General features: G+C 52.9%; 1 protein-coding gene across 19 annotated transcripts in view; it reads right to left on the minus strand.

Moving 5' to 3' along the window:
• Positions 1 to 26,255, minus strand: part of LRP8 (LDL receptor related protein 8) — a 92,394-nt gene that overhangs the window by 13,378 nt on the left and 52,761 nt on the right. For 4 of the 19 annotated variants that reach the window (XM_064281989.1, XM_064281986.1, XM_064281983.1 and 1 more), the window contains exons 4-17: positions 23,878 to 24,006; positions 20,556 to 20,939; positions 19,651 to 19,773; positions 18,745 to 18,867; positions 15,321 to 15,440; positions 15,123 to 15,248; positions 12,807 to 12,981; positions 9,763 to 9,990; positions 6,595 to 6,713; positions 6,206 to 6,345; positions 4,618 to 4,759; positions 3,506 to 3,658; positions 2,388 to 2,612; positions 20 to 88 (exon numbers count right to left, since the gene is read on the minus strand). In XM_064281989.1, the coding sequence (XP_064138059.1) occupies positions 20 to 88; positions 2,388 to 2,612; positions 3,506 to 3,658; positions 4,618 to 4,759; positions 6,206 to 6,345; positions 6,595 to 6,713; positions 9,763 to 9,990; positions 12,807 to 12,981; positions 15,123 to 15,248; positions 15,321 to 15,440; positions 18,745 to 18,867; positions 19,651 to 19,773; positions 20,556 to 20,939; positions 23,878 to 24,006 (2,256 nt within the window). Of the gene's footprint in view, positions 1 to 19; positions 89 to 2,387; positions 2,613 to 3,505; positions 3,659 to 4,617; positions 4,760 to 6,205; positions 6,346 to 6,594; positions 6,714 to 9,762; positions 9,991 to 12,806; positions 12,982 to 15,122; positions 15,249 to 15,320; positions 15,441 to 16,697; positions 16,737 to 18,744; positions 18,868 to 19,650; positions 19,774 to 20,555; positions 20,940 to 23,877; positions 24,007 to 26,255 lie in introns of all 19 variants that reach the window. The other 15 variants (XM_064281992.1, XM_064281988.1, XM_064281985.1 and 12 more) reach the window with 7 other exon arrangements.

Consider the following 26,255-nt stretch of genomic DNA (forward strand, 5'->3'; position numbering starts at 1 on the left):
GAGTTGGGGCCATACTCACCCATGGGCACAATGATTCCAATGACAGCAGCAGTGACTGTTGAACCCATCTTGCCACCTTCATTCCCATCTGCAAAACACAGATATTTGCAGAATTATGTTCCATCACCGACAGTCCAAGACCTCGTTGGCTTCAAGGAGTAAGAACAACCCAACTGCTTCTTGGCCTCACTCCAAAATGATGATCCTGGCTAATATTTAATAATTCAGTCTTTCCAGATCCTTTCAAAACTCCTGGGAGGCAAGCAGGACACGGAAAACTAAGTCTTACTGAGGAGTTTGGGGACTCACAGATAAGTGGCAAAGCTGAGACCTGAACCCAGGACTTATGACTCCAAGTCCCATGCCCTTCCCTCAGCATCGTGGTGGTAGGAAGCAGGGGATGCATGGGGCAGAATGAGCACTTAGGTCTTCACATTGCTGGCTGACTGAGTCAGTTGCCTTTTTTAGCCAGTATCTGTAGCTTTGTCATTTGTTTTTGGTGGTCTGTCCATTTGTATTATTAGTGTATATTTAATAAATAATTAAAATGGGTATAGTGTTGTGGAATCAAGATCACAGTCAGACTGCTTGAGTTCAAATCCCAGTTCTATTACTCACTGCTTGTGTAACCTTGGGCAAGTTATTGTATTTTATATAGAAATACATGTAACGTTATATTTCTTAATCTTTAAAATGGAGATAATGGTATTACCTGCCTCCTAAAGACACTGTGGAAACCATGGTGGTGTAGTGGTTAAGAGCTATGGCTGCTAACCTAAAGGTCTGCAGTTTGAATCCACCAGGTGCTCCTTGGAAACTCTATGGGACAGTTCTACTCTGTTCTATCTGTCCTATAAGGTCACTATGAGTCAGAATCGACTAGATGGCAACAGGTTTGGTTTTTTGGTTTAACGACGCTGTTATTAAGTGAGATAAGTTGTGTAAAATGCTTAGCACAGAGCCTGGCACAGCACTGCCTAGTTTAAAGAGATCAGGGAGGGGAGTAGGGTTGTCACAAAGCTTAAATAAAATAACGTATATAAAAGCACGTTCTAAACTGAAAAGTGCTTTGAATATGTACTGTATTTTTTTTGTAAAGTATATTATGCTGTCTGTCTTTCATTCTTGTGGTCTACATCATCATAGCCCTCTGAGGCATGAAGAGGAGCTGGCATCTATGTTTGCTCCAGGAGGAGATGACTGTCCACAGGCAATGGCCCAAATCCCACTCTCTCAGTTTATCTGTTTCTCTGAGTCATTGCCATTAAGTCGATTCCGACTCATAGCGACCCTAAAGGACAGAGTAGAACTGCCCCATAGAGCTTCCGAGGAGTGCCTGGTGGATTTGAACTGCTGACCTTTTGGTTAGCAGCCGTAGCTTTTAACCACTACACCACCAGGGTTTCTAGAGTCACGCCAGGGAATCTAAATATTAAGGGGAGAAAAGAGCCGAACTGCTTACAAAGCAAACTGTGAGAACACTGCTGCCCTCTGTTTCCATAGCCAGGCAAACACTGGACAGTGATACCAAAGCCTGGAGCGCGATAAAGCCAGTGGTGAGACTCCCTGTCAGAGGCTCTGCCCCAGATGACAGGGACTGGAGCTCACACATGTTGCACCTGCCTCTCCAAACTTCAGGGTAAGTGCTCAACTCGGAAAATCCAACTTCCACTGGCAAAACGAGCCCGATTAGAAAGATGCTGCCAAGCTGCTTGGTTTCTGGGCCCTTCATGTATGGAAAAAAACTTTCAAAGATAGTTTATCCTTTTAGATGAACTCCCCCTGGCAGGTAACTCAGTTAAAAAGGCATTTGCTGGCTAACGAGACAGAACATCTCTGGCAGTGACATTACTGCTCATGATGATTTAATAAGAGCTAAAGTGAATTATTTTTATCCCAGGGTTTGGAAAGAGGCACAAGTGGACCATAGTTGTGTATATTACTATCTGGGGAGCCTATCCAGAGCTTCTAAAGTTTCCAAGCCAGGGGACACTCCCTCATACACACGTCAGCAACGTGTGAAACACAGACGTGCACGCCCAGCCAGCAGAGGCTGTGTGTGTGAGCACTTCTGTTTACACTGTCTCCTCTGTCTCTTAGGGCAATCGTGTGACACAGGTAGGGGCAGGGTGATTATTACTTCAACTTTGTAGGTAAGAAAACTGAGGCCTGAGAGGGGAAGTAGCTTCCCTCAAGATCCTCTATAAGTGAGGCACACCTCAGACTCCTACATCACAGGTCGGCACTCGGCCTCTTTTGCTTCCTCCTCCGGGAGAGTCAGTATTCCTTTGGCTCTGGTCTGATCTCTTCTCCCCACAGATTCCCCCATCCTGGCTTCCCTAGACTCCCTCCCATGTCATGAAAGAATGGGAGACTCATTTTCTTACAGTGCTGGGAGTGGTTGCTGGTTGCAGGGCTTGCAGTGGATGGGCTGACGGCGGGAGCCCTGGGGACGCTAACCGAGCTGGGGACTGCAGCAGCCGGGCTCGACGTCTCTGTGCTGTGGTTCTGGTAGGTGGGGCTGTGAGCAGTGGTCCCAGGGGCTCTTGTGGTGGCGGCTACTGTCCTCGTCGTGGTAGAGGCTAACGTCGTGGTTGAGGTAGATGGAGGTACTAGAAGGGAAATACCAGAAAGGTCACTTGGACAGAGAATTTTGTTGCTTTAGTGCCTAAGTCACTCACCTCTGTAAAATATACTCATGAACTCATCCTTCAAGTCTCAGCTCTAAAGGCACTCTCTGAAGCCTTCTGTAATCCCCCTGAACGGGCTGAGCTTTCCTTTAGCTGAGTCCCAAGCACTCTGACTATTACTTGTGCCTCACTCAGGTTTGATAAAGATGAGTCATTAAGACAATGCTGTAGAATGAGGGGTGTGTGTTTATGTGTGTGTGTGTGGGGGCGGGGGGGTTGTTTAAATCCAGAAGGATCTACACTCATTGCTACACCATTCCTATGTTTAAATCCCACTGCACTTTAAACAGCTGAAACTGTAAGTCATAAATGATGCAGTAGGCTTATGCTCAAAGAAAAAGCCTTGGCCCTATACCAAGATTGGTGAAATACTATAAATTTATAAGGTTAAAGTATCAACCCACTAACTTTTAGTCCCAATCCCATCATAAAAGGGCTTCTACGTAGTGTTGGAAGTTTTAGGCGAAGCAGGAAAGCATAGAGCCAACTGCATATGAATCACAGTAACTGAAGCCATGGGCATCAAGGGTTCTTAACCTGAGGTCTTCAAGGGGGTCCTGAAACTCCCTGAAATTGAATAAAAAACATTGTATGTACATGTGCACTTTTCTTGAGAGTAAGCAGAGAAAGTCTTAGAAGGACCCTGGCGGACACCAGCACTCACAGCAGGCAAAGAGAGAAGCCTGAAAAGGCAATGAGTAGCCAGAGTAGAAAGAGGAAAACCAGAGCATACGGTGTCCCAGAAGCCGAGGGAAGATGTCAGCAGGAAGGGGTCTGGCATCACCAGGACCTGCCCTCCTGGTAGCTGAGCTTACCTCGGTAGCACCTCTTCATGTCTGGGCCCAGCCACATGGTGTCAGGACAGGCACATGTGTACTTGGGAGAGTGGCTGGAGGTCTGAGGAGCAGGAAGGCACAGGTACTCACAGCCTCCGTTGGGCTGGGCGCTCAGCTCACAGGCATCTGCAGCTAATGGCAGAGAGACAGAGCAAGAGAGAGCTGGGGTACAGACAGGTTCTGCCAGGTTGCCCTCCTCCTGAGGGTAAGGCCCTGCCCACTCTGCTTGCTCAGAAAAGTTTTCCCTTCTACTCTTATTGGGCACCCACCAGCTCTTCACCTGGCACTTTATCCTCGCTGTCTCATATAATCCTTACAACAACTCTGAGAGATGGGTGTTTGTCCCATATTGACAGATAAAGACACCTAGGCTCAGAGAGAATGAACTTGTCAAAGCTGTACCTCTAGTAATATTGGAGTCAGGATTTAATCCAGGTCTGTTTGGCTCCAAAGCCCAGGGTCCTTCATCTCTCATTTAAATTTCTAGACTTAGGATCAGGCACCAACTTCCTCTCCTGACCTTCCTCCCCATTCCCACCTTGACCCCGGAAGCCAACACCTCAGGAATAGTTAGAATTAGTATACCCTACTGATAGGAGTGGACAACCTAGGAGTAGGATTCCTCGATTCCATTCCCAATGAATAGGCTGACTTACTGAATGGCCCATGATAAGACACACACATTAGCTTACCCGACTGCAAAATGGGTACAAATAACAAACGAGAAGCCATGTCTAACGGCAGGAAGAATGCTGGAATCAGACAGACCTGAATTCAGGTTCTAGTTCGGCCACGTCTAACATGCTCTGTTTTCATTGTTAAAAGAGAACTGTAATACCCACACTTCATTTATTATATAAATATATATAATAGGACTGGCAAAAATATGACATTTGTATATTTATTTTTATCTAGTCTTATTTGACAAAGAGTTTGAGACAAAATGAGATAAGATATGTGTGGCAAAGCATTCTACCAACAGAAAAGTTACTGTTATTATACCTGGAGGTGCTGAGACATGCTATGGAAATGAGTACAGCCTGCCTTGTGCAGAGGACATGGCAGGGGACCCGGGACCAGGAAAGGCTCACCTCTCGGCTGCTTCAGTTCATGGAAGATGACAATGTCATGTGGGTTATTGAGGTTCTCAGCTAGGATGGAAATTTCCAGGCCATTGAGCCGATTTGCACTGAAAATAGCCTCGTTCTCCAGGTCTGTCCAGAACACCTTGTCCTGTGGGGTACAGATACAGAGGATGGAAGGCCTAGAGCCTAAACCCATGACCTCAGTCTGAGGGTTCCTGGGCTCAGCCCTAAACTACAGTCACAAAAATTGCCCAGACATCTCCCCAAGCTATCCTGTCTGGGAATCACAGTGCGGCCCTCAGCCTCTGATCTGTGGTGTATGCTGTGTCACAGGGTCATTCTGTGATTCTCTGCTTTGAAGGCCACAACTGCTCATTAATGCCGAGTGAGGCCTGCTTCCTGGAGTCCAGCAGAAACCCACATTTGGATCTCTATAGCCATTATACTACTGGGGCCTGGGACCAAGATTGGAGGGACTGTGTGAGCTACTGAGGGCAGTTCCTGCTGGGCCTCTTTCAGCCTCTGGGTGTACACGTGTTTGAGTACATACCATTAGCTCATACAAGCCTACGTGCATCTATGGGTAAATCCACAGTTACAGGTTCAATCATGCAGCCCCATGCACACATCTAGACACATACCCAAATGCTCATCTACACACGTAAGGCATACTGTGTCCACGTAAGGACTTGTCTGAATACTGATGCACATACTTACACACTCAAGTGTACCAGCACATATAGGAATGCACGCTTTTACACTGCTGCATTTATATATACACACGTGCACATATACATACTTTACATGTACATGCACATACGCACAAGCATATACACGTGTCTGTACACACACGTGTCTGTACACACACCTGTCTTTTGAAGCAGGGACTGGACTTGGAGATGGGGCTTTGCCCACAATTTCAGAGCAATGCTAAGTGATGTTGCTCCAAGCAAACATTGCCAAGGCCCACCCAGACCACTGTCCCCTTGCTTTTCCTCCCATGGTGGTGGGTAGTTTCAGGGAAAAGGTGAGTGTATGAGACCTTGGTGGTTTCTGGCTTCCTCGTTCCCCGAGGGGAAAGGTTGTTAGAGTCAGAACACAGGAAGGTTTCTTGACTCTTCCACTTCCTGGGAGCTTCTTGAGGACTGGGACAGTCACTTCTATGTCCCCAGGGTCCAGCAAAGCTCAGTAAAAGTGTATTGAATTGAGTAGCATGTCTTAGGCCATTTCCAACAGTAAACGATTCTAAGGAAAGACATATTTCTTCTTCCCTCCCTCCCTCTTGGGTACCTTCTGTATATGTGGGTATGGTGCTGAGTGCTGGGGGTACAGAGAAGAAACATACGTGGTCTAACAACTCACCCTCTGAGAAGTGCTCTGGGAGAGAGTCTTGGGAAGGAGCACGCAAAAGGAGGACAACAGGCTGCAAAGCCTTTGTATGTCGGCAGCTCACAAATTTTGTATAAACAAGTCAGTTGGCCTCTCTGTTGCTCTGTTTCCATTTGGACAAGTCTCAAGGACTTGTCCTATTTGGATAAAACTTTTCTAGGCTTTGGCTTCCTGGTGGGGCCATGACTGCCCCCATGGGGCTCACCTCAAACACAGCTATCCCAAAAGGGTGGCTCAGGAAGTCCGTGGAAGAAATCAGCATCTTCCTGTTGCCTCCGTTGAAGTCAATGCTAGACAGCTGGTGCAGCTTGGAGTCCACCCAGTATAAGCGCTGGTTCAGCAAATCTTGGGGAGAATGAGAGGGAGGGGTTCAGGTCATAAGCCTGGAACCCCAGCCTGGGTCTCTGCTCCTCTGTGTCCCCTCCCTGCCCACCTTTCTAGGCTAGGCCTCAGACTAAGGCCAGCCTGGGGCAACCAACAGGGAACAAAGGCACTGGCACCAAGAGGTGACCCAGAAACCAGATCTATGGAGCTCCAGACAGTGGTCAGGACCAGGGGCTAGAACAGGCTCCCAATCCAAGGAAGGCAGCTCACCCAGAGTGATACCATTAGGCCATTCAATATTGTCTGACACCAGTGTTTGCCGGTCCACACCGTTGAGCCCAGACTTCTCGATCTTGGCCTGGTATCCCCAGTCAGACCAATACATGAACCTAAAAGAGAGAAGAACTCAATTTGGCTTCTTGTCTGGGGATGTGATTGGGGTGGTCTAGGTCACAAGAGCTCAATAGGCCACTGAAAGCTCAGGGAGTATCCTCTGTGGGAACTGGCAAGGCCTCTGAAATCCTTTGGAATCATCAGATGTTAGAATTAGCAGGTACTTCACCTCATTGGAGCACCTGGGGAAGCCTATATATCCGGAGTCTACCCAGCCTCAGCTGAACAGCCACTGTGACAGCAACCTCCCCCTGACCCGGTCACCCACTTTTGGCAGCTTTAACCAAAGCCCTAGAATGTCAGACAGGAAGGGCCCTTGTACATTCTCTTACTTTCCCAGTTTACAGGGGAGAAACTGGGTGACCTACCCAGGGTCACACAGTGAGTCCAAGCAAGAACTCTGTCCAGGGCTTCTCTCTTTCTTCTTGAAACAATTATTGAGTGCTTACTGCATGCCAGGCATAGCTGAGTGGTTTCCCCCAAGTACACTACCCTCTTTAACACAGTCTACAGAGCTTTGAAAAATGGAAATAAGCTGTCACTCTCCTGTTTTTAAAGCTACGGTGGCTTCTCATATTCCCCTTAAAATGAAATCCCAAATCCTGACCACAGCTTACAGGGTTCTACATCATCGCACCCCTGCCTACCTCCCCAGCTGTCCCTCCTGTCACTCCCCAAGCTTACAAACCCCGTGCCTGCCTCACAGGGCTTCTTTAATTTCCTCCAGAACACCAAGACTTTCCTACCATAGATTTTCACAAATGCTATTGTCTCCACTCTTCCCTGGTTAGTTCTCAGTTTAAATGTCTTTTCAATAGAGAATCTTTCTCCGATCATCCAATGTTGAGCAGGCTTTCCCTGTTACTATCTCTTATAGCACTCTGCTCTTTCCTTCCATCACCAAAACCAAATCCACTACCATAGAGTCAATTCCAACTCAAAGCGACCCTATAGGACAGAGCAGAGCTGCCCTATAGGGTTTCCAAAGCTGTAAATCTTTATGGGAGTAGACTGCCATATCTTTCTCCCATGAAGTGGCTGGTGGGTTCGAACTGCTGACCTTTTGGTTAGCAGCCAGCCATGCGCTTAAGTGTCTCACCACCAGGGCTCCTTTTCCTTCCACAGTAATCAGTACTTTATGTATGCATTGGTGTAGTGTGGTATATCTGTTTAATGCCCATTTCCCCCACTAGTCTGTAAGCTCCCTTGTAAAGGGCAGGCTCTTTATCTTATTTCTGGCTTTATTCCTGGCCCTTAACTCATGCATGGCACGTAGTAGGTTCTTATTTAATATTTGTTGAATAATGATTTCATTCTAGCCTCAAAACAGCCCTAGGAGGGTATAATTATCAGCCCCATTTTACAGATGAGTAAACTTACTCAGAGGGGTTGACTTCTCTAAGATCACATCGTTAGTAAGTAGGGGAGCCAGGCTTTCAATTCAACCACCCGGACTCTAAAGCCTATGTACTTAAGGCTACCCAAAACGGCCTCTCCTGAAGCCTGGTGTCAAGCCAAGGCTGACTTTGGGCTGGGGGCTGAGTGGTTGTCCTGGATGCTGTCTGACTGCTGCTTTGGACTCACCCTCCACCATCTCCATTCTGCTCTGTGCACTCAAAAGCTCACTCATATAGACCACATCACTGGGACTGGCTCCCTTGCCTTCTGGCTTCCAGATGGATCCAGTGAAATATTGAGCAGTGGGAAGAGACTGATATTTATTCCCCTGACTCTCTGGATCCAGTGAAATATTGAGCAGTGGGAAGAGACTGATATTTACTCCCCTGACTCTCTGCTACAAGGCTGCCTCCAGCTGGCTGATGCCCTGAAGGCCAGCTCCATACCCTGCTCTCTCCTTCCCAGCTCAGGTAGCCCTCCCTGCTCTTTCCCCTCAGGTCTAGGGGTAGTAACAGCCTGCCGTTAGCCCAAATAGTGACTGTACCCACTCCTTTGTAAATATTCCATTTTTTTCTTAAACCCTCCTTAAATATTCTAATTCGAGTGCACAGCAGGTTTCCTGCTGGGCCCTGATGGAGTGATCCAGAATGGATCAGGCTGGGCTGGGGTACATATATGGCTTGGGGGAGAGGGTGTGGCACAGCAGCACCAGGTCTGTGTGAGAATGGACAGGGAGCAAGGAGCCCCCCTGATGGTGCTGAGGTGAGGGTCAGGTGACGTGATCAGCATCTGCAGAGGACCTGGTACTGGGCAGGGGCCCCTGACATGACCAGTCAGTGGCGGCTGTCAGTCACTTCCTAGGCCTGGCGCATGCTCTCATTTAACCCCACACCCAGCTGCCCTCACTGGAAGCAGAGCGTTTTCTTATCCCTGTTTAACAGGTAAGGAAACAGCAGTAGGAAGAAGCTGGTGATTGTAGTAAATTTAGTGTGATGTAGCTGCTGAAAAACCAACGCCGTCTCAGGGCGTCACCACTGAGGGAGGAAGGTAGGGGGTCCTACTTAGTTCAGAATCCGTAACCCCAAAACTGAGGTGTGGCCAGAGCAGGGCAGCCTGGGTGGTGAGGGGCCAGAGGCTGTGGACGATGGGTGTGGGGAGAAGATGGGCAGGCTGAAGCAGAGCAGACCCAGTGGTCTTGGTTCTCCAATCTTGCTGGCTACCCTGCAGGGTAGAGAGTGGACATGTTTTATGCCAAGGGAGGAAGTCACAGGGAGGCAGATTTGGGAACATGAGAAAAAAACAAAAACCTTCTAAGGGGCAGAGCTGCCCCACAATGAAATAGGCCTTGTAGGAGGTAACGAGCTCCCTGTCCTTGGAAGTATGCGAGAGCAGCTGGATGCCCACCTGCCAGCAGCTTCAGGGAAGGGTTCCTGCCCCAGGAACAATCTCTGGAGCTCTGATACAATGAGTGAGTGGCAGCGTCCAGGGAGAACCCTGGTGACCAATGCCCAAAGAACCCTGGGCCAGGGTTAGCAGATTAAGTGGGCCATGTGGACTCGCTTCCCTATGGCCTGTGTCTTGTGACAGACATATGAGGACTGAACACCTACGGTGGGGGAATGTGAAGCTGGAGGTACGCACACTCACCCTCGCAGGGGGTCAACAGAGATGGCCCGGGGTTCACTCAGGTCCTGGCTGAAGAGAGTGCGTCGGCGGCTGCCATCAACTGTGGCCACTGAGATGGTCTTATTGCCCGAGTCGGTCCAGTAGATGTGCTTGTGAACCCAGTCCACCGCCAGGCCCTCTGGGGAATGCAGCTGCTCATCAATGAGGACCTCCTGCTCCGCCGGGTCGCTAGCCTTGTCCATGTAGGCGCTACGAGAAACCATGGGGCAGGTGTTTCAGCCACGGGCCATCTGGAGCCATCCGTGCACCCCTCCCATGCCAGACATTCCCTGGGCTGCCAGGGTAGCATACAGGCTTGCATTAGTCTCTAGCCTGGAGGAGCTCAGTTTAGTGAGGACAGCAATTTGGAGCCAGATAATTAGGGTGCAATGTGATTACAGGAAACACTAGAGGCTACAGCAGCAGAGAAATGGAAACAACTTTGCGTGAGTCCTGAAGAATTAGTCAAAGGAACACAAAGAACAGAAAGTCGTTCCAAGCTAAGGGAACAGCATGTGCAAATGCCTAGAGATAGGAGCGTCTGCAAGAGTGAGCTGTTCAGTGGGGCAGAGCTGGGTATGTGGGAGGGCCTGCGTGGGATGTACCACTGGATGCAAGTGCAGACAGGGACTACATCCTGAGGGCACTGAGGGCCATGCTAAGGAATGAGGATGTTATCCTGGGGTGAGGTGGTGGTGGGGTGGAATAATTGAATAGTTTAAAACACATCAGAGGACACAGATACGTCCGAAGTGTGGAGTTGAAAATGGGCTGGAAGGGGAGGGTGAAGGCAGGGAGGCTGGTTAGGAGGCTGTCACAGCATCCAGGGGAGAGACGAAGAGGGTCTGAAGAAGGGCTATGCCATTGAGAATGCAGAAGGGGCTGAAAATACAGCAGCACTTGGGCAACGTTAGCAGGACTTTCTGTCTCTCAAATGCTGTTCTTCCCAAGGTTCTCTTCTCCCCTACACCGTCTTTCTGGGTGATTAGTTCTGGAGCGTCCACTGCCAGCCATAACTCCCCAACTCCCAAATCTCCAATCCAGACAACCCTCTTAAACTCCAGACTGTAAAGCCAACCAGCTCCCCTAGTCTGTCCCACAAACACCTTAAACTCAACATGTCCAAAACAGCTCACTGCTCCCGCCAGCCAAACTGCCCAGCGGATTGGACAGACTGCCCAGCCCCGGCTCTGCTACTCCTCCAGTGCTTGCCATTTGTTATGGATTGGACTGCGTTCCCCCAAAATATGTGTTGTAAATCCTAACCTCTATTCTGTGGTTATAATCCCATTTGGGAATGTCTTTGTTCTGTTAATGAGGTAGGATTGCTGGGGGGTGTATTTTGAGTCAATCTCTTTTGAGATATAAAATAGATTAAAAAAGCAAGCCAGCAAGCAGAGACGAGGGAAGATAGGTGCCACACCACACGATGATCAGCAAGGAACAAGGACCTTCCTCCAGGGCCGAAAAAGAGAGAAAGCCTTCCCTTAGAGCTGGCACCCTGAAATATTCAGAATTCCAGCCTCCTAAATTGTGAGAAAATAAATTCTGTTTGTTAAAGGCATCCACTTGTGGTATTTCTGTTAACAGCAGTACTAGATGGCTAAGACACCATCTCAGAACAGCACCACAGGCCATGAAACCTCCCAGCCAGAAACCTGGGAGTTAATGCTGACTCTTCCTCCTTCCGCCCCATATCCAGTCTGTCATCAAATTCTGTCTCTTCCAGCTGCAACTTCTGAACAAGGACTGATCAAGTTCTGTTTCTGGGTGTGTGAATTCAGGCTGAGTTGTGTGTCTGTGTGTTGGGGGTAAGCACCTAGTTGTCAGTGAGTAGCACTTGACACATTTGCTTCCATCCATCCATGCATCCATCCACACATCCATCTATGCACCTATCCATCCACACAATCATCCAACCACTCATCTATCCATGCATTCACTCATCCATCCATGCACCCATCCATCCACGTATCTATCCATCCACCCACCCATCCACGTATCCATCCGCGGATCCATCCATCCGTGGATCCATCATCCATCCATCCATCCATCCATCCATCCATCCATCCATCCATCCATCCATCCGCGGATCCATCATCCATCCATCCATCCATCCATCCATCCATCCATCCATCCATCCATCCATCCATCCGCGGATCCGTCCGTCCGTCCGTCCACCCACCCATCCATACAACCATCCATCCGTGCATTCATGCATCCATCCATGCATGCATTCCACCACCATTCTTCCCACCAGCCAGTGCCTGGTCATCAGCATTCCTGCCAGGCAGATCTCAGGACAAAGAGAGGACATGACTGCCGAAAGGGGGCCCAGATATGCAGGGAGGCAGGCTTGTGGGATCTGAGAAAGACAGGAGGGAACCTCCTTGCATGTGGGAGGAGACTTAAGAGATGGCCTTTCTAAGTGCAATAGTCTGCTGACCATGGCGCACAGACTCCCTGAAGGGCTGGACTGGGGGTCGTACCCTCCAGGAGCATTCCCCGGCCAGCGGGTCAGGTCAGAGGTCTCCTCTGTGCTTCCTCTCATAGCTGTCATCACAATGCATGTCACTATGTGATGAGCGGGATCCTCCGGGCAGGGACCAGGTCTAATTCGTCACACGGGGTCCAGCACACAGACATGTAGGCTGTCTTTGAAAGTTCTCACCAAAGCCAGGGAAATATTCCTTTCTGCTCTGAGCATTTCCTGTGTCTTGCACTTCCCCACTAGGCCATCAGAAGTCAGAGAAAGCCCAGGTATGTGGGGCCCAAAGCTGCTCTCCCAACAGGAGCTCAGTTTAGTGGAAGACCTAAAGTCACAGGTGGGCCTAGGGGGTGAAGTTCTGTCAATTCCACATCCACTGTGCTCCTGGTCCCTTCCCAAGCCCCGATTGAGTCCTGGGGAATCCTAGGGGCAGAGGACGTGCAGAGGCCACCCTTCCTCTCCTTCGTCAGCAGTCCCATCCCCACCGGCCCCCCCATCCCCACCCAGGCCTGGCTGCAGGGAACGTGCAGCCACTCACCTGTAGATCTTTCGGTAGGAGAGGTCACACCAGTAGATGCGATTAGTGGCAACCTCGACGTCCAGCGCCACGACGTTCTTGAGCATGGGGATGAGGCGCGAGTAGTCCCGCTTCACTAGGTCGATCCTCCGCACCTCGTGCCGGTTGGTGAAGATTAGGGACGGGCTCTTGCCAGCTGCCATGCAGGGAGGTTGGGAGAGAGAGGGTCAGTGCAAGAGGCATGGAGTCTGGAGACCAAAGCTCTGCATTGGTTTCCTGGGTGACGTAGGCAAAGCCTTTCCCATGATGCTTCATTTTCCCATAAAATAGGGATAAGTCCTACCTCACAGGTTAGAGAAGCAGGTAAAATACTGAGTATAGAAAACATAAGATGCAAAGCATCACACACAACAGTAGGATTTCTATCCTTGTTATTAGGTACGAACCCCCCCCCCAAATCTTCTACGACTCCTCATTTCCTCCTCGGGCCTACACTCAAGGCTTCCACAGGTAACCCTGAGCTCCCTGCCGGCCTCAGCACTCGCTCCTCTACACACCTTGACTCCAGCCACCAGACTACCTGTCCTGACCTAGCCGTCGCAGGCGTTCCTGCTTCAGGGCCTTTGCTCAAGCCGTCCCCTCTACCTCAAATGCATTTCTCCCCAACATCTCTGCTTAGGAACCCACTGGTAGATTTAAGGGGCCACCTTTTAGAAAGATGACTGAGGCTGCAGGCTGGAGGACAGAGTATAGGGTGAGATTGGAGGGAGGAGACCTTCAAGGAGGTTGTTTTGAGACGTGAGTTTACGCAGAGGGTATGTGGAGACACAGAAGGAGATGAAGCTCTCACCTCTATACACAGCAATCCAATTTTTTAGTTGCTCAGCCAAAAACCTGGGAGTCATCCTTGCCTCCTTTTTTTCATCCACGCCCCACATTCAAGTCATAAGCAAATCCTACCAGGTAACCTGCAATCTGTCCACTCCCCATTACTCTCACTGCAGCCCCTCTGGTCCCAGTCACCATCACCTCTCTTCTGGATTACTGCACTAACTTCCTGAGTTGTTTCCCTGCATCCTCTCTTGTCCCCTACTCTCTATTCTCAACACAGCAGCCAAAGGGAGCCTGTTCAAGTGTAAGTCACACCCTGTCCCTCCTATCCTCAAAACCCTCCAATGGCTTCTCCCTGACTTAGGGTGAAATCCACAGGTGGCCCTTAAAACAGCCTGGAAGGCTCTATGAGATCTGCCTGAGTCACGGCTCTAATTTCATCCCTTCCTGTTCTCCTCGCTCCAGCTGCACTGGCTTCCTCACCTGTTCCCTGAACACAGCAGGCAGGCTCCTGCCTTAGGGCCTTTGCACTTTCTATTCCTTTTGTTCCTTCCTGCAGATAATTTCCGGCTCACTCCTTCACTTCCTTCTGGACTTAAATGTTATCTTCTAAGTAAGGCCTTCCCTCTACCTAAAGCTGCAACCCACTGCCCTCCTGGATCCGAGCCCCTTCCCTACTTTATTTTTCTCCTTCGTCCTTGTCACACCTGCCGTGCTCCATATTTTACCTTTTTTCTTGTCTGTCTCCCCAACTAGAATGTAAGCCCCATGAGGGCAGGCAGGGATTTGTGTCTGCTTTGTTTATGCTGAACTCTCAGTGCCTACGACAATGTTAAGTTTTCAGTATAAAGAACTGAATAAACTGAATGAATTCAGTTGACAGAATTGATCAGTGTGTACGTCTGCACATTTTTGTGTGGTCTGCACATTTTGTGCGCTGTGTGCACAGTCTGCACGGTCAGTGTCTATACGTGCATGTCGTGTGAGTGTGTGCAGTGTGTGGTGCACAGTCTGTGTGAGTGCGTACGTGGTACAGTGTATGTGAGTGCATGCACAGTTAGCGTGTGGTGCACAGTGTGGGGTGTGGTGTGTGTGAGCGCATGCACAGTCAGCATATGGTGCGGTGTGCATGAGTGTGTGCAGTGTGTGGTGCGAGTGCGTGCAGTGTGTGGCGCATGGTGTGTGCAAGTGCGTGCACAGTGCGTGGGGCATGGTTTGTGTGAGTGCATGGTGCAGTGAGTGTGTGCAGTGTGTGGTGCAGTGTGTGTGAGTGCGTGCACAGTGTATGGCGCATGGTATGTGTGAGTGCATGCACAGTGTGTCTGTGGTGCATGGGGTGTGGGAGTACGTGCACAGTGTGCGTGTGGTGCATGGTGTGCGTGAGATATAGTTACACCTGGAGCACTGCGTGTGCATGTGCACACCCACTCCTCACACGATGGAAGCGCGCTGCTTCCTGTGCCCCTCAGAGCCATCCCCCTGCTTCCCACCCGGAGGGCTCCATACCGACAGCCTTGCAGTTCTTGGTCAGTGTGTCCATCTCATAGCCAGGGTGGCACTCGCACTTGAAGTAGCCCTTGTAATTGACACAGATCTGGCTGCAGGCGTCTGGGTCCTCACACTCATCAATGTCTGTGGGAAGGAGCAGTGTCAGAGCCAGTAGAAGCACCTGCCTCTGCTGGGGGTTGGGGGGGAAGAACTCACCACCACAAGTCTTCTGGTCCAGGAGCCGGAAGCCCGCTGGGCATGTGCACTCAAAGCCAATCTTCAGATCGGTGCAGATGTGGGAGCAGCCACCATTGTTGTGCAGACACTCGTTCAGCCCTGGGGAGGGACGCAGGCTCCTGAGGGTCTGGGAGCCCAGGCTGGGGTGGGGGGCAGGGCAGGGTGGGGCATACAGCAGAAGCAGAGGCTCAGGGCAGCAGGACTCCCACAATGCCAGAGCCAGGAGGGCTCTGGATCTCATTGAGCCTCACCCTCATCAACCAGGTGAGTGGCCAAGAAGAGGGACAGGCACTTGCTCAAGGTCAGACACAGGACGGGGACAGAGTAGATCCAGAACTCAGGACCCTGTCTCCCAGGCCAGAGGCTCTGTCCACCACCAGGCCAGAGGCAGCTGGGCCTCCCCTGGTGAGCCTAACATCTTTGCTTTCACAAACATGCTTCTTGCAATTCCTCATGACCTCAGAGCCAAAGTGACTTGCATGTATCATGCCCAACGTTCAGGGTATTCCACTCCCAGAATCTCTTTAGCGACGTCCCTGCTTAAGCATCTCCAGCCTGGTGCCGCTCACTCCCCTCCTGAGGCAGCTGGCTCCACTTTGGAACTTAGCACTGCCTGTTACAAAGTTCTTCCTCACAGGATCTGCCTCCCTGCAGCCTCTGTCCCTGCCCTGCTGTGTAGGGTTGGCTACAGTCCATAGGCTCCCTCAGCGTCTCCCCAAAGCACTGGTTTCTAGTCCCCTGCCACTCAGGTTCCTGTCTGGAGGCACACTCCATCTGTCCCAGGCCCAGAGTTAGTCTCCCACTCGGAAGGAGCCTGAACACAGGTTAATCCCTATTGAGCTTGTGGTTATCTAAGACTCCCAGGTCTTTTTCTTTACGGAGTCGCTGCTCGGTCAATTCTCTCCCACCTTGAACTAAGATGATGGATTTTTTTAAGGCCTCTCCTCTCAGCACCTGTCCCTGTTCCTACACTTAGCCACAGGCCTGGCCCCAGGATTATCAACTGTTGCAAGGGACGAAGGGATACCAGGGGGTCATCTGGTTCCCCTGTCTTCCATTTCCCTACCACCTTCTGGCAGGGCCCTAGGGGGGTCCAGGAGGCCAGGAGCAAGGCTCATCAAGTTCTCACAGCGTCACCTGAGCTCCAGAATCACAGCAGGTTAGTTCTGCAAGCCAAGTGAAGGGCCGCACCCTCCCCTCTGCCCATCAGGCACATGCGCAGCCACTGCAGCCAAGCTGAGCCAAGCCAGCCATGGTCATGCACACAGCTGGTCTGAGCTGCCCGCCCAGGCCATGCACAGCTGTGGGGTGCCCCACATTCCAGTCTGAGGCATGCTTAGACAATGTCCCCTTTACCCCTGGGCCTCCTCCTGTTTCCCTGGGATGCTGGCGGAACTGAAAGAACAAGACCACAGCAACCCCATGACCCGGTGGCCAGGTGGTGACTCAGCCTGGCCCAGCACTGGGAAACCCCAGCTTTGTGGGGTGGGCTGAGCCACAGTAGCTTTGGGGTGGTCTCTGCGGGGCACCACCTCCAGGAATCTTTCTGCCACTCCGAGCCCTCCCTGAACACTGTCCATTCAGGTGTTCACTCATCCACCCACTGCCTCATGCATGCATCCATTCACCCCCGCCCCCCCTTTGCAGGTAGCAGGAACTCAACAACTGAATTTACTGATGGCCGCTGGAGTGGCATGAACAGGATGGCTCTGGATGGGGACGGAGGGAGAGCTCAGTGACTCCAGCTTCTATGAAAGGAGAAGGCAGAGTCCCTCAGGACTGATGCTGGTCGTAGGGAGAGACTGAAGAGCAGGTCCACACCAGTCCCTCCTTGTCACCCCTCCCCTGGAACGCCTGCCCAGGCTCTGAGCCAGCACTGTGGCTGAGACTGAAGGGAAGCCTGGTCTTTCCCAAATCCAGCCTGGAGGTGATACTGCTGGGGAACCTGTGGGGTAAGTGGGAGTGGAGGGGTCCAGAGCCCTGATAACATTTGAGGCCTGCCATGGAAGGAAGGAGTGGTTTCACTTCCTCGGCACATGCACACACCTGCATGCACACACACCAGCTTATGTGCAGAGGCAGACGGGCCTCAGACCCCACGAGCACAGTCACAGACGTGGGACTCACACAGACATGTGTATGCATTCCCTGGCCCTACTCAGGGGGCATGGACAGAGGCTGTCCTTTCACCAATGCCAGGACACAGAGGGCACACACAGACACAAGCACATGCACACATACTTTCTTGACAGCCTTATCATGCAAAAGATGAGAGAGAAGAGTTGAGCAGGTTAGCAGGCCCTGGCTAACTCCAGGTCGCGGCGGGGAGGGAGGGGTGGCTAGGCTCAGTTGCTCCTGCTTCCCTGTCCCCTTTCCATTGGTTCCTTCTGCTGGAGCTTCTCTTGGCAGGGCCTGGGGGGCGGGGGGGAGGTCTGTCTCCTGCAAGCTCAGGTGGAGGCTGAGTGGACTTTCCCCATATATGCTTCCTTTCAAAACTAGTTTTTTATCTTCCAAAGGGGTGGAAACCTGCTGTTCCTGGGGAGCTCCGCAGGATAAGCTCATCTGAGCGTCAGGTGCTGGGTGAAAACAGGTCTGCCAGGAAGGTGGGGAGGGAGGGGCTGACCTAGGCTCTCTCTTCCAGGGGGAGTCTCTGTCCAAATCTCCCTCCACCCTTGACCTCCTGGGATCAGCAGAGAGATGATTCTTCATCTTTTCTGGAGCCCACATGGGGCTTCCAGCATGTTCTCTGGGATGCCCACCTCCCCGCTAGGTCAGATGTTCCTGTTCTTTCTAGCCTGGAGTCCACCCTGACAGCTCGAGACATCAGGGCAGCTGCCTCGCTCTGTTCCTCACACATGTCCAGCCTATCACTCTGGTTTCCCCAGCAAGTCTGAGCTCCTCAGGGCTGAGGACAGTGCCACCTCCTGCTTCTGGGTCTACCTACCCCACCCTGACCTGACCTGACCCAGATGGCCTTGAGATGTACCTCAACTGGCCACCTGCCTCCTGTTCCCCATGTCTCCCTCTGCAGGGCCTCCTGCAGAGGCTGGGAGTTCTCAGAGGTCAGGGCTCTGGCTAGGGCAGCAGGGCAGGAACACCAAGGAAGAGAGAAAGTGCCAGAAGGAACACACACTCAGAGGTCTGAACATGGAAGGAGGGAGGAGCAAGGCCAGGTTTGTGAGAGGAAGCACAGTCTTGGAGCATCTGGGCTGGAAAGGAGAGGCCTTCAGAGACCAGTAGAGATGCAGAGTGAGAGGCCCCAGAACAGCACCTGAGTCCAGAGAAAGTGTCGGAGCAGAAGGCAGGGGAGCACAGAGGGGCAGGCAAGGGCCTCAAGCCCTGTTGCCAGGAGCAGGGAACAGCCAGGAAGGGCAGTCCAGCGTGGGAGCAGCAGGTACTGTACCACACTCTTTCTGAGGCTCATCCGACCAGTCCCGGCAGTCTCTCTGCGCATCACACACTTTCCCGCCGTCCACGCACTCGCCACTCTTACATTGAAATCTGCGGGGACCCTCACATGTGGACTCTGTCAGGCCAGATAAGAAAGTGGACAACACCTGTGAGGCCTTGTGCAGGAAGGGCTGCGGCTGGGTCCCACCCCATGGAAGGCGATGGAGCTCCAGCCCTAGCCCCTGCTGGTCTCTAGAGGGTGGTCCAGGACAGACAGCCCTCATTCAGGGCTGTGAGCACTCTGTTCATAGCAGGACAGGATCCCAGGGATGACCAGGACCCCAGGACCACCCCAGGCATTGTCTAGCTGAGCAGGGCTATGGGGGTCTAGGTCTGAAAGGGCAGTACCGGGGCCCTGGGAGGGACAGCACTGGAGCTCTAGAGACTCTGGAGGCTCCTGAGGGGAGGACCTTCGCCCCAGGAGCTCAGATAGGGAAGGGTGCCTTATCCATTCCCCCAGATGACCAGTGGGTCAGGATCCTGGCTCCTACTAGTGGGGGTGACTGGAAGAGCCATCTGAGAATTAAGGGGGCTTCCAGAGGTGCAGGGCTCAGCCTTGGCTCAGTCTGGGAGCTAGTGAAGGAAACCACTCCAAAGCTTAAGACATGGACAAGTGGTGGGGCTAGACTTCCTGCAGTGCCTTTCATGTCCCCTTAGGCCTTTCAGCTTTTGGAAAGTCCTTAGAAATTCAGTTCTGGAGCCACTTAGAACCCCATGGGAGCGGATCTGGGTGATTTAGGGTCAAGTTAATGCTCTGGAGGAAGACACATCTCAGAGAGCAAGGTGAGACCCCTCAACTCTGCTCTCTCCAGAGCCAGGGGCAAGGCCCTCTGCTCCGTCACCTCTCTGCCCCACGCACCCTGCAGGCAGCCAGCTTCATCACTCCCGTCTGCACAGTCCTTTTCCTGGTTGCAGCGCTTGATTGCAGGGACACAAGCCCCATCCTCGCACTGGAACTCATCCCCACGGCAGGTCCCCAGCGCTACCAGGAGAGCAGTAGGGAGAGGGTCAGGGCCAACGTGGTACTGGGGCAGCACCCTCCCCCAGGACCATGCCCACCACTGGCAAGAACAGAACCAGAGTGGCTGAGTTTGGGGGATCCTCCAAGGGTACCTGGCCGAGGCACCTCCGATGTACAGGTGGGAAGACTGAAGCTCAGAGAGGGGAAAGGCCTTGCCCAGGTCACACAGCACTTGGGCTGGCTGAACCAGGACAAAATCTCAGGTCTACTGTTTCCTATGCACTGCCTGTCCCCAGTGCCACCCTTCAGATAAGACACGTGGCCCTCATTTGTTTCTCGGTGCTCATTACTTAATCGCTTATCCCTCTGGCAAACCCTTCCTGAGTGCCCACTGTGTGCCAAGCACTGCCAGGGGTCAGGAACCCAGAAATAACTAGGAGCCTCCCCCTCTCCTAGGAACTCAGGGTGCAGCGAGGACCGAGGAGTGAATAGGTGAGGGGGTGAGAGCCCGCCCAGCAGGTACGGAGCTGGGGAGGGCGGGGAGTTCCTGAGGGCATCAAGGTCTGCGGGCAGGGGAAGGGCAGGGGGTGGGAGGCATATCGGGGAAGGGTCACCTCCCAGACGCAGGTAGCTGCGAAGACGTTGGGAAGTTAGACCTGAGCTCCACACTTGGTAGCTGCTTGCCCTCCAAGTCACTTCCCCCAACCTCGTAAACCGGGGGAAAACGCCTTCAGGCGGGATCCGCAGTCCCTGGGCTCAGAGGTAGTGGGGCGGGGGCAATGCGGAGGGGGCTGGGGGCTTACGGCAGTCGGCCTCGTCCGACTTGTCCTTGCAGTCGCGGTCGCCGTCGCAGCGCCAGCCCAGGTGCACGCACTCGCCGCTGCGGCAGGCGAACTGGGCGGCGGCGGCGCAGGCGGCAGGCGCGGCCGTGGCCCCCGGGCCGGCCCTGCCGCACAGCTCGGCGGCCTCGTCCGAGCGGTCCTCGCAGTCGAACTGGCGGTCGCAGACCCAGCGCTCGGGGATGCAGGCGCCGGCGTCGCCGCCGCAGCGGAACTCGCGGGGCCCGCAGGCCGGGCCGGCACAGCCGCGCTCGTCGCTGCCGTCGCCGCAGTCGTCGTCGCCGTCGCACACGAACACGGCAGCCAGGCACGAGCGGTTGCTGCACTGGAACTCGTGCGGGGCGCACACTGCGCGGGACAGACAGCGGTCGGCCCGCCGGACCCCATGCCGCCAGACCCGGGGCCCACTGTGAGCCTCGCTCGGCGCCAGCATGAGTGGTGCTGGGGGCTGAAAGTTGGCGGTGTGGTCAGGCGCGGCAAAGGGGGGCTTCCAACCGGGGCCATGCCAAAACCAGCTGGGTGACCTTGGGCAACACACTTGGCCTCTCTGAGCCTCCCTGGCCTCACTGGGTAAGGAGAGTGAGAATTCCTACCCTGCTGCCAGCAGCAGCATAGGACACCTAGGAGGACCTCGGGATCTTCCTGGGAAATGATACACAGCCTGACACTGGGCCATCTGCTGGGGACCCACCTCTTAACCCCACTGCCTCTGCGCTTCACAGTCATACTTTCTCATATTTCAAGAGACCAAATCCCTCCCCTTCACAACACACTTCGTGCTCCCCCGCTTAGGAAGCTCCTCTGCCTCTGCCCCCCTTTCACAGGCCCCTCACAGTCTGCTCAGGTGTCTGGGTTTCACATCCTTCTCTGTCTGCCCCGTGACCACAAGCCCCCCAGGGATGGCCACTGAGACTGCCCCATTTTGTCCCGAGGGCCTGGCACAGAGCTCCCTGCAGTGAGTAGGTGTGGAATGGATGGGTACTGGGCAGGCCCTGGGTGTGAGGGGTAATTAAGACAGGGGAAGCACAGGTCACTGGCCCTGCTTGGAGCTTGGGGCTTCCCTCTCTGGGGGGCTGCTCTGAGCTCAGACGCTGAGAAAGCCTTAGAGACCAGCCAGCTCAACTGTCAGTTTACAGGTGGGGAAACTGAGGCCCAGAGAGGGGAGTGACTTGCCCAGGGTCACAGTCCATGGTAAGGATCTAACCAGAACTCAAGTTTGGGGCTCTCCCTTCCTGCTGACTCCTCCTGTCAGTGTTTTGGGTTCTCTCCTCTCCCGCTTCCCTCCCTGGTGTCTGCCCACAAAGCACCAAGAACAGGCCTGGACACAGTGGCAGTGGCCTCAGGGAATGTCATGGCAGTAACAATTCTTTCCACATGGGGGCGCCCAAGGCCTGTGTTTTTATTTTCTGATGGCAAAATGTCAATTTTCATTGTTACCGAACATAAATAAAATAGAGTGATGTCTTCAGTTTCACAATGTAGGCAGCTCATGTCATGTGCTTTTGACAGTTCTATCACGTTTATGATATTTGCAATTTTTTTCCCTTCTGGGCTTTGGGATGTTGGGGCCTTGGTGGGGAAGACACACGTTACCCCATGACACCTACCCGCCAAGATTATGCTGATGGTTGGTTAGCTCCCCTCCTTCCTGTCCAGCCTGGGCTTGTACATGTGAAGGGAGGGGGTGCTCAATACCCATAGAGAGTTCTAGTGGGAAATGCTTCTTTGTACTGAGTTCTTTCCAGGTTTTTAGATTTACATTCTCAGGCCTAAGCCCAGAGACCCCTACCCCCACCGCTCACAAGTAAAAGAAACTCTGAGGGACTGAAGAAGGAGAATTCCTTTTCTTTGGCCAGGTGTTTGGGAGCTGTAGCACAGAAACCCAGTAAGACCCAATAAAATCCAATAATGCCTGTCTCCCATATTTAGCAGGGAACATTTCTGTCACTCTGTGCCCCATGTAGCTGAGGAAACAACTGGTTATGGGGCAGTGTGGAGGGAAGAGGACCAAGGCAAGGCTCTCATTAAGCAGTGAAAAAACTCATTGCCGCTGAGTCGATTCTGACTCATAGAGACCCTATAGGACAGAGTAGAACTGCCCCATAGAGTTTCCAAGGAGCGCCTGGCGGATTCAAACTGCTGACCTCTTGGTTAGCAGCCGTAGCACTTAACCACTACGCCACCAGGGTTTCCATTAACTAGTGAGGCCCAGCGAAATCACTGCTGAACAAACAAGCCAATGCCGCATGGGGCTTTGAACTGCCAGCCCAGCCGGGATCTCTCCCAGTACCCAGATACTTCCTGCTCCAAACACATTGAGGCCCCAGACTTAGAATCTCAGAATGCTGTGACTCAGAAGCCTCTGGAGGAGATGGCATTTCCACAGGAAGGATGCCAGTATAGAGGCCAGCTGAAGGGAGTGACGTGCGCAAGTGCCTGGTGGAAGCCCTCCTCAGTGACCGCCTGTATCAGCCTGGCCTCACCGCCTAGTGACCGACAGCCGGTTGTGTTCCAGTCAATTGTGAGCTCCCGAGGGGCAGGGTATACCTCACTGTCCCTCCCAGAGCCTGGCTCCAGGCCTGGCGCACAGTAGGTGCCCATGAAATTGAAATGAGTGAGACCAGGCCACACTCCCCACTGGACCAGGCCCTGCAGCCGGGCTCCCTGGGAGAGAGATAATCCTGTGCTTGCAGCTCAGTGATGTGGAACTGTCCCAGTGACCACATCCATCTGTCCCCACCGAGGCTGCAGGGGATGTCTTTCCTGCTCTCTGACATTTGTGTGCAGATCCAAGATTTCAGCAACAGTCATCCTTTACACCTCAGGAATCTGTGTCCATTTCCCCCACCCCCACCCCCGGCAGGGCCATGGCTCAGGCCACCACAAATTCTGGCTCCAGCCCTTCCCTGTCCTTGCTATGAGGTTGGTAGACTCATGGAATGGATGGCAGATGTCAGACATGGTAAAAAGCTCACGGGCTGTGCTCTCCAGACCTGAATTTGAATCTCAGTTCCACCCCTCAGCCTTGGGCATTTTTCCTCCCTTGTCTGAGCCTCAGTTTCCTCACCCATAAAATGGGGATGATAATGGCCACTCCTGGGGTGGTTGTGAGGATGAAAGAAGAAAATGCCTCCAAAGTGCCTGGCCGTGACTAGTGTCCTGACCATCACCCTTCCTCTCTCCTTCCCATGCCCACAGAGAACTGCTCACCCCCCTGGAGTGCCCGCCACTCCCCGAGGCTGCCTGCCATGCTTGGCAGAACCTGGGCCCCTGAGCCTGGACTCACAGGAGGCGCAGCCGGCCTCATCTGCTCCACTCTCACAGTCCTTCTCCCCGTCACAGCGCCATGAGGCGGGCACACACTTGTGACTGGTGGGTCCGCAGCTCAGCTTCTCGGCCGGGCACACCTGTTTGTCTGCAGAGACAGACACATGGGCACAACTTAGCCAAAGGGGGCACAGGGCATGGCATCAACCAGTCCTACTGCCTGACTCTAGCCACCTGGCCCAAGGCCCTGAGCATCATCCATCAGGACCCTTCTGCCCCAGATCTCGGTTTCTTCATTTGAGAAGAAGGCCCTGTTATTGTTGTTGTTAGGTGTTGTCTGGCCAATTTCAACTCATAGTGACCCCACGTGACAGACCAGAACTTCCCCATAAGGTTTGCTAGGTTGCGATCACCAGGTCTTTCTCCCACAGAGCTGCTGGGTAGGTTCAAACTGCCAACAGCAGCTGAGCACTTAACTGTTGCGCTACCAGGGCTTCATCTGCCCCTAAACCAAAACGATTCACAGTGACTGTAACAGGACAGAGCAGAACTGCCCCGTAGGGTTTCCAAGGCTGTAATCTTTACAGAAGCCAACTGCCTCATCTTTCTCTGGCAGAGTGGCTGGTGGGTGCAAACTGCCGACCTTTTGGTTAGCAGCCGAGTGCTTTAACCACTGCACCACCAGGGCTCCTTTGTCTGCCCTTAGGACTCTCCAGATCCTAAATCAGACACCATCAATGCCCTGCCTAACACACTTTCATGGCCGCCTGGTGCCTGGCACCCAAGTTCCTCCTAATCAGGCTGACCCTGCCTGCGGCATCAAGCCCTTTGAGCTCTAGCAGCATGGAGCCACCATGCCCTGCTCGCTTCTCTGCATTTCCCAGCTGGGGGCCTTTGGGCAAGATATGACCTCAGTTTGCCCTTCAGATCAGTAACTCCATGAACTAAACCTGTAGATTGGAGGGCTCACCAAGGCCTCCACGGCCTCCTCTGCTCCAGCCCCACCAGGCCCCCCTCTCAGTCATGCCGCTGAGAGCAGCCGTCGCTTAGCAGGGCCCAGCGGGACTGCACAGCTATAATTACTGCAGCACAATCAGAAGCTGACTCAATCAGGGGCCTGGAGCCCCAGGGTTGACTCTCAATTTCTCAGGAAAGAATGAGAACCCAGTTCAAGGCTGGGGGTGGCGGCTCTCGTCCTGAGCTCCTGGACCCAAACTGCCCCGGCTGGCTCCTCACTGCCTTCCAGAGCACGCAGAAGGCTGCTTTCAGTGGTCTCTCGGAAGTGCCAGGCAGGGTGCTAGACGTTCCCATTTAACCTTCCCCAGACACCCGGCAGGACAGAGATTGTGCTGTGGCCCCAGCAAGGAGGCTGAGGGCACGGCTGCTTGGGTTTGAATCCTAGCTCCAACACTCACTACCTGTGCAGACTTGGCCAAAGACTCAGCTCTGCACCTCTGGCCCTTTGGCAACAAGGTAGGGACAATAGAACCACCTGCCTCACAGGATCATTATGACAGCTAAGTCAACACACCTGAAGCACTTAGAACAACACCCCGCCCAGTGCTCAATACATGTTACTTATTATTGTTAACCAAGCGTATCAGAGGAGGGCTCTGAGGCTTGTTTACTTGTCCAGTGTTTTTTGAGCACTGCTGTGTACCAGACTGAAGCCCTGATGGCACAGTGGTTAAGCACTCGGCTGTTAACCAAAAGGCTGGCAGTTCAAATCCACCAGCCACTCCTTGGAAGCCCTATGGGGCAGCTCTGTTCTGTCCTGTAGGGTTACTATGAGCTGGAATCAACTCAGCAGCAACAGGTCTGGTTTTCTGATTTTGTGTATTGGAACTGGTGGTAAATACTGGGTTCTGATTCCCAGAAGGGATTCAAAGTCTGCTTTGCCTGATGCAGAGCCTGGGCACAGTCCATTTCACCCCAGGGCAGGGAGCCACTCCTGCCTCACCTCCGGTTTTACCCTCTGATCTCAGACCTGTTTTCCCTCCTCTTCCTTCCACAGCTGGCCTGATGGCCACAAAGTCTGGAGAGCCAAGGCCCCCGGACACTGCCGCACCCCAGGAGAGAAGCACCTTGGACTCCCCGCATGTGGACCCCAAAGTTGCCCTAGAAATACATGTTATGAAGCATAAAGCAATCCACTGGGAATACAGGATTTATAGGGTTCATTTTACAGACGTTTCTCATTACAAACAACTGTTGGGCCAAGCTCCAGAAAGTGTTGGCATTCAGAGACCTTTTAAAAAGGCTGTAGTGCAGGGTGGTGGAGAGGGACTGGGAGTCGGAAGACGAGTCCTTCCAGAGCACCTCCTCCACCAACACCCTCGGGACCTCAGGTCAGCACTTCCCTCTGGGCCCCACCAGAACACATGGAAACGAAACTAG

Source organism: Loxodonta africana, chromosome 3 (genome assembly GCF_030014295.1).
Source record: "Loxodonta africana isolate mLoxAfr1 chromosome 3, mLoxAfr1.hap2, whole genome shotgun sequence".
Lineage (NCBI taxonomy): Eukaryota > Metazoa > Chordata > Mammalia > Proboscidea > Elephantidae > Loxodonta > Loxodonta africana.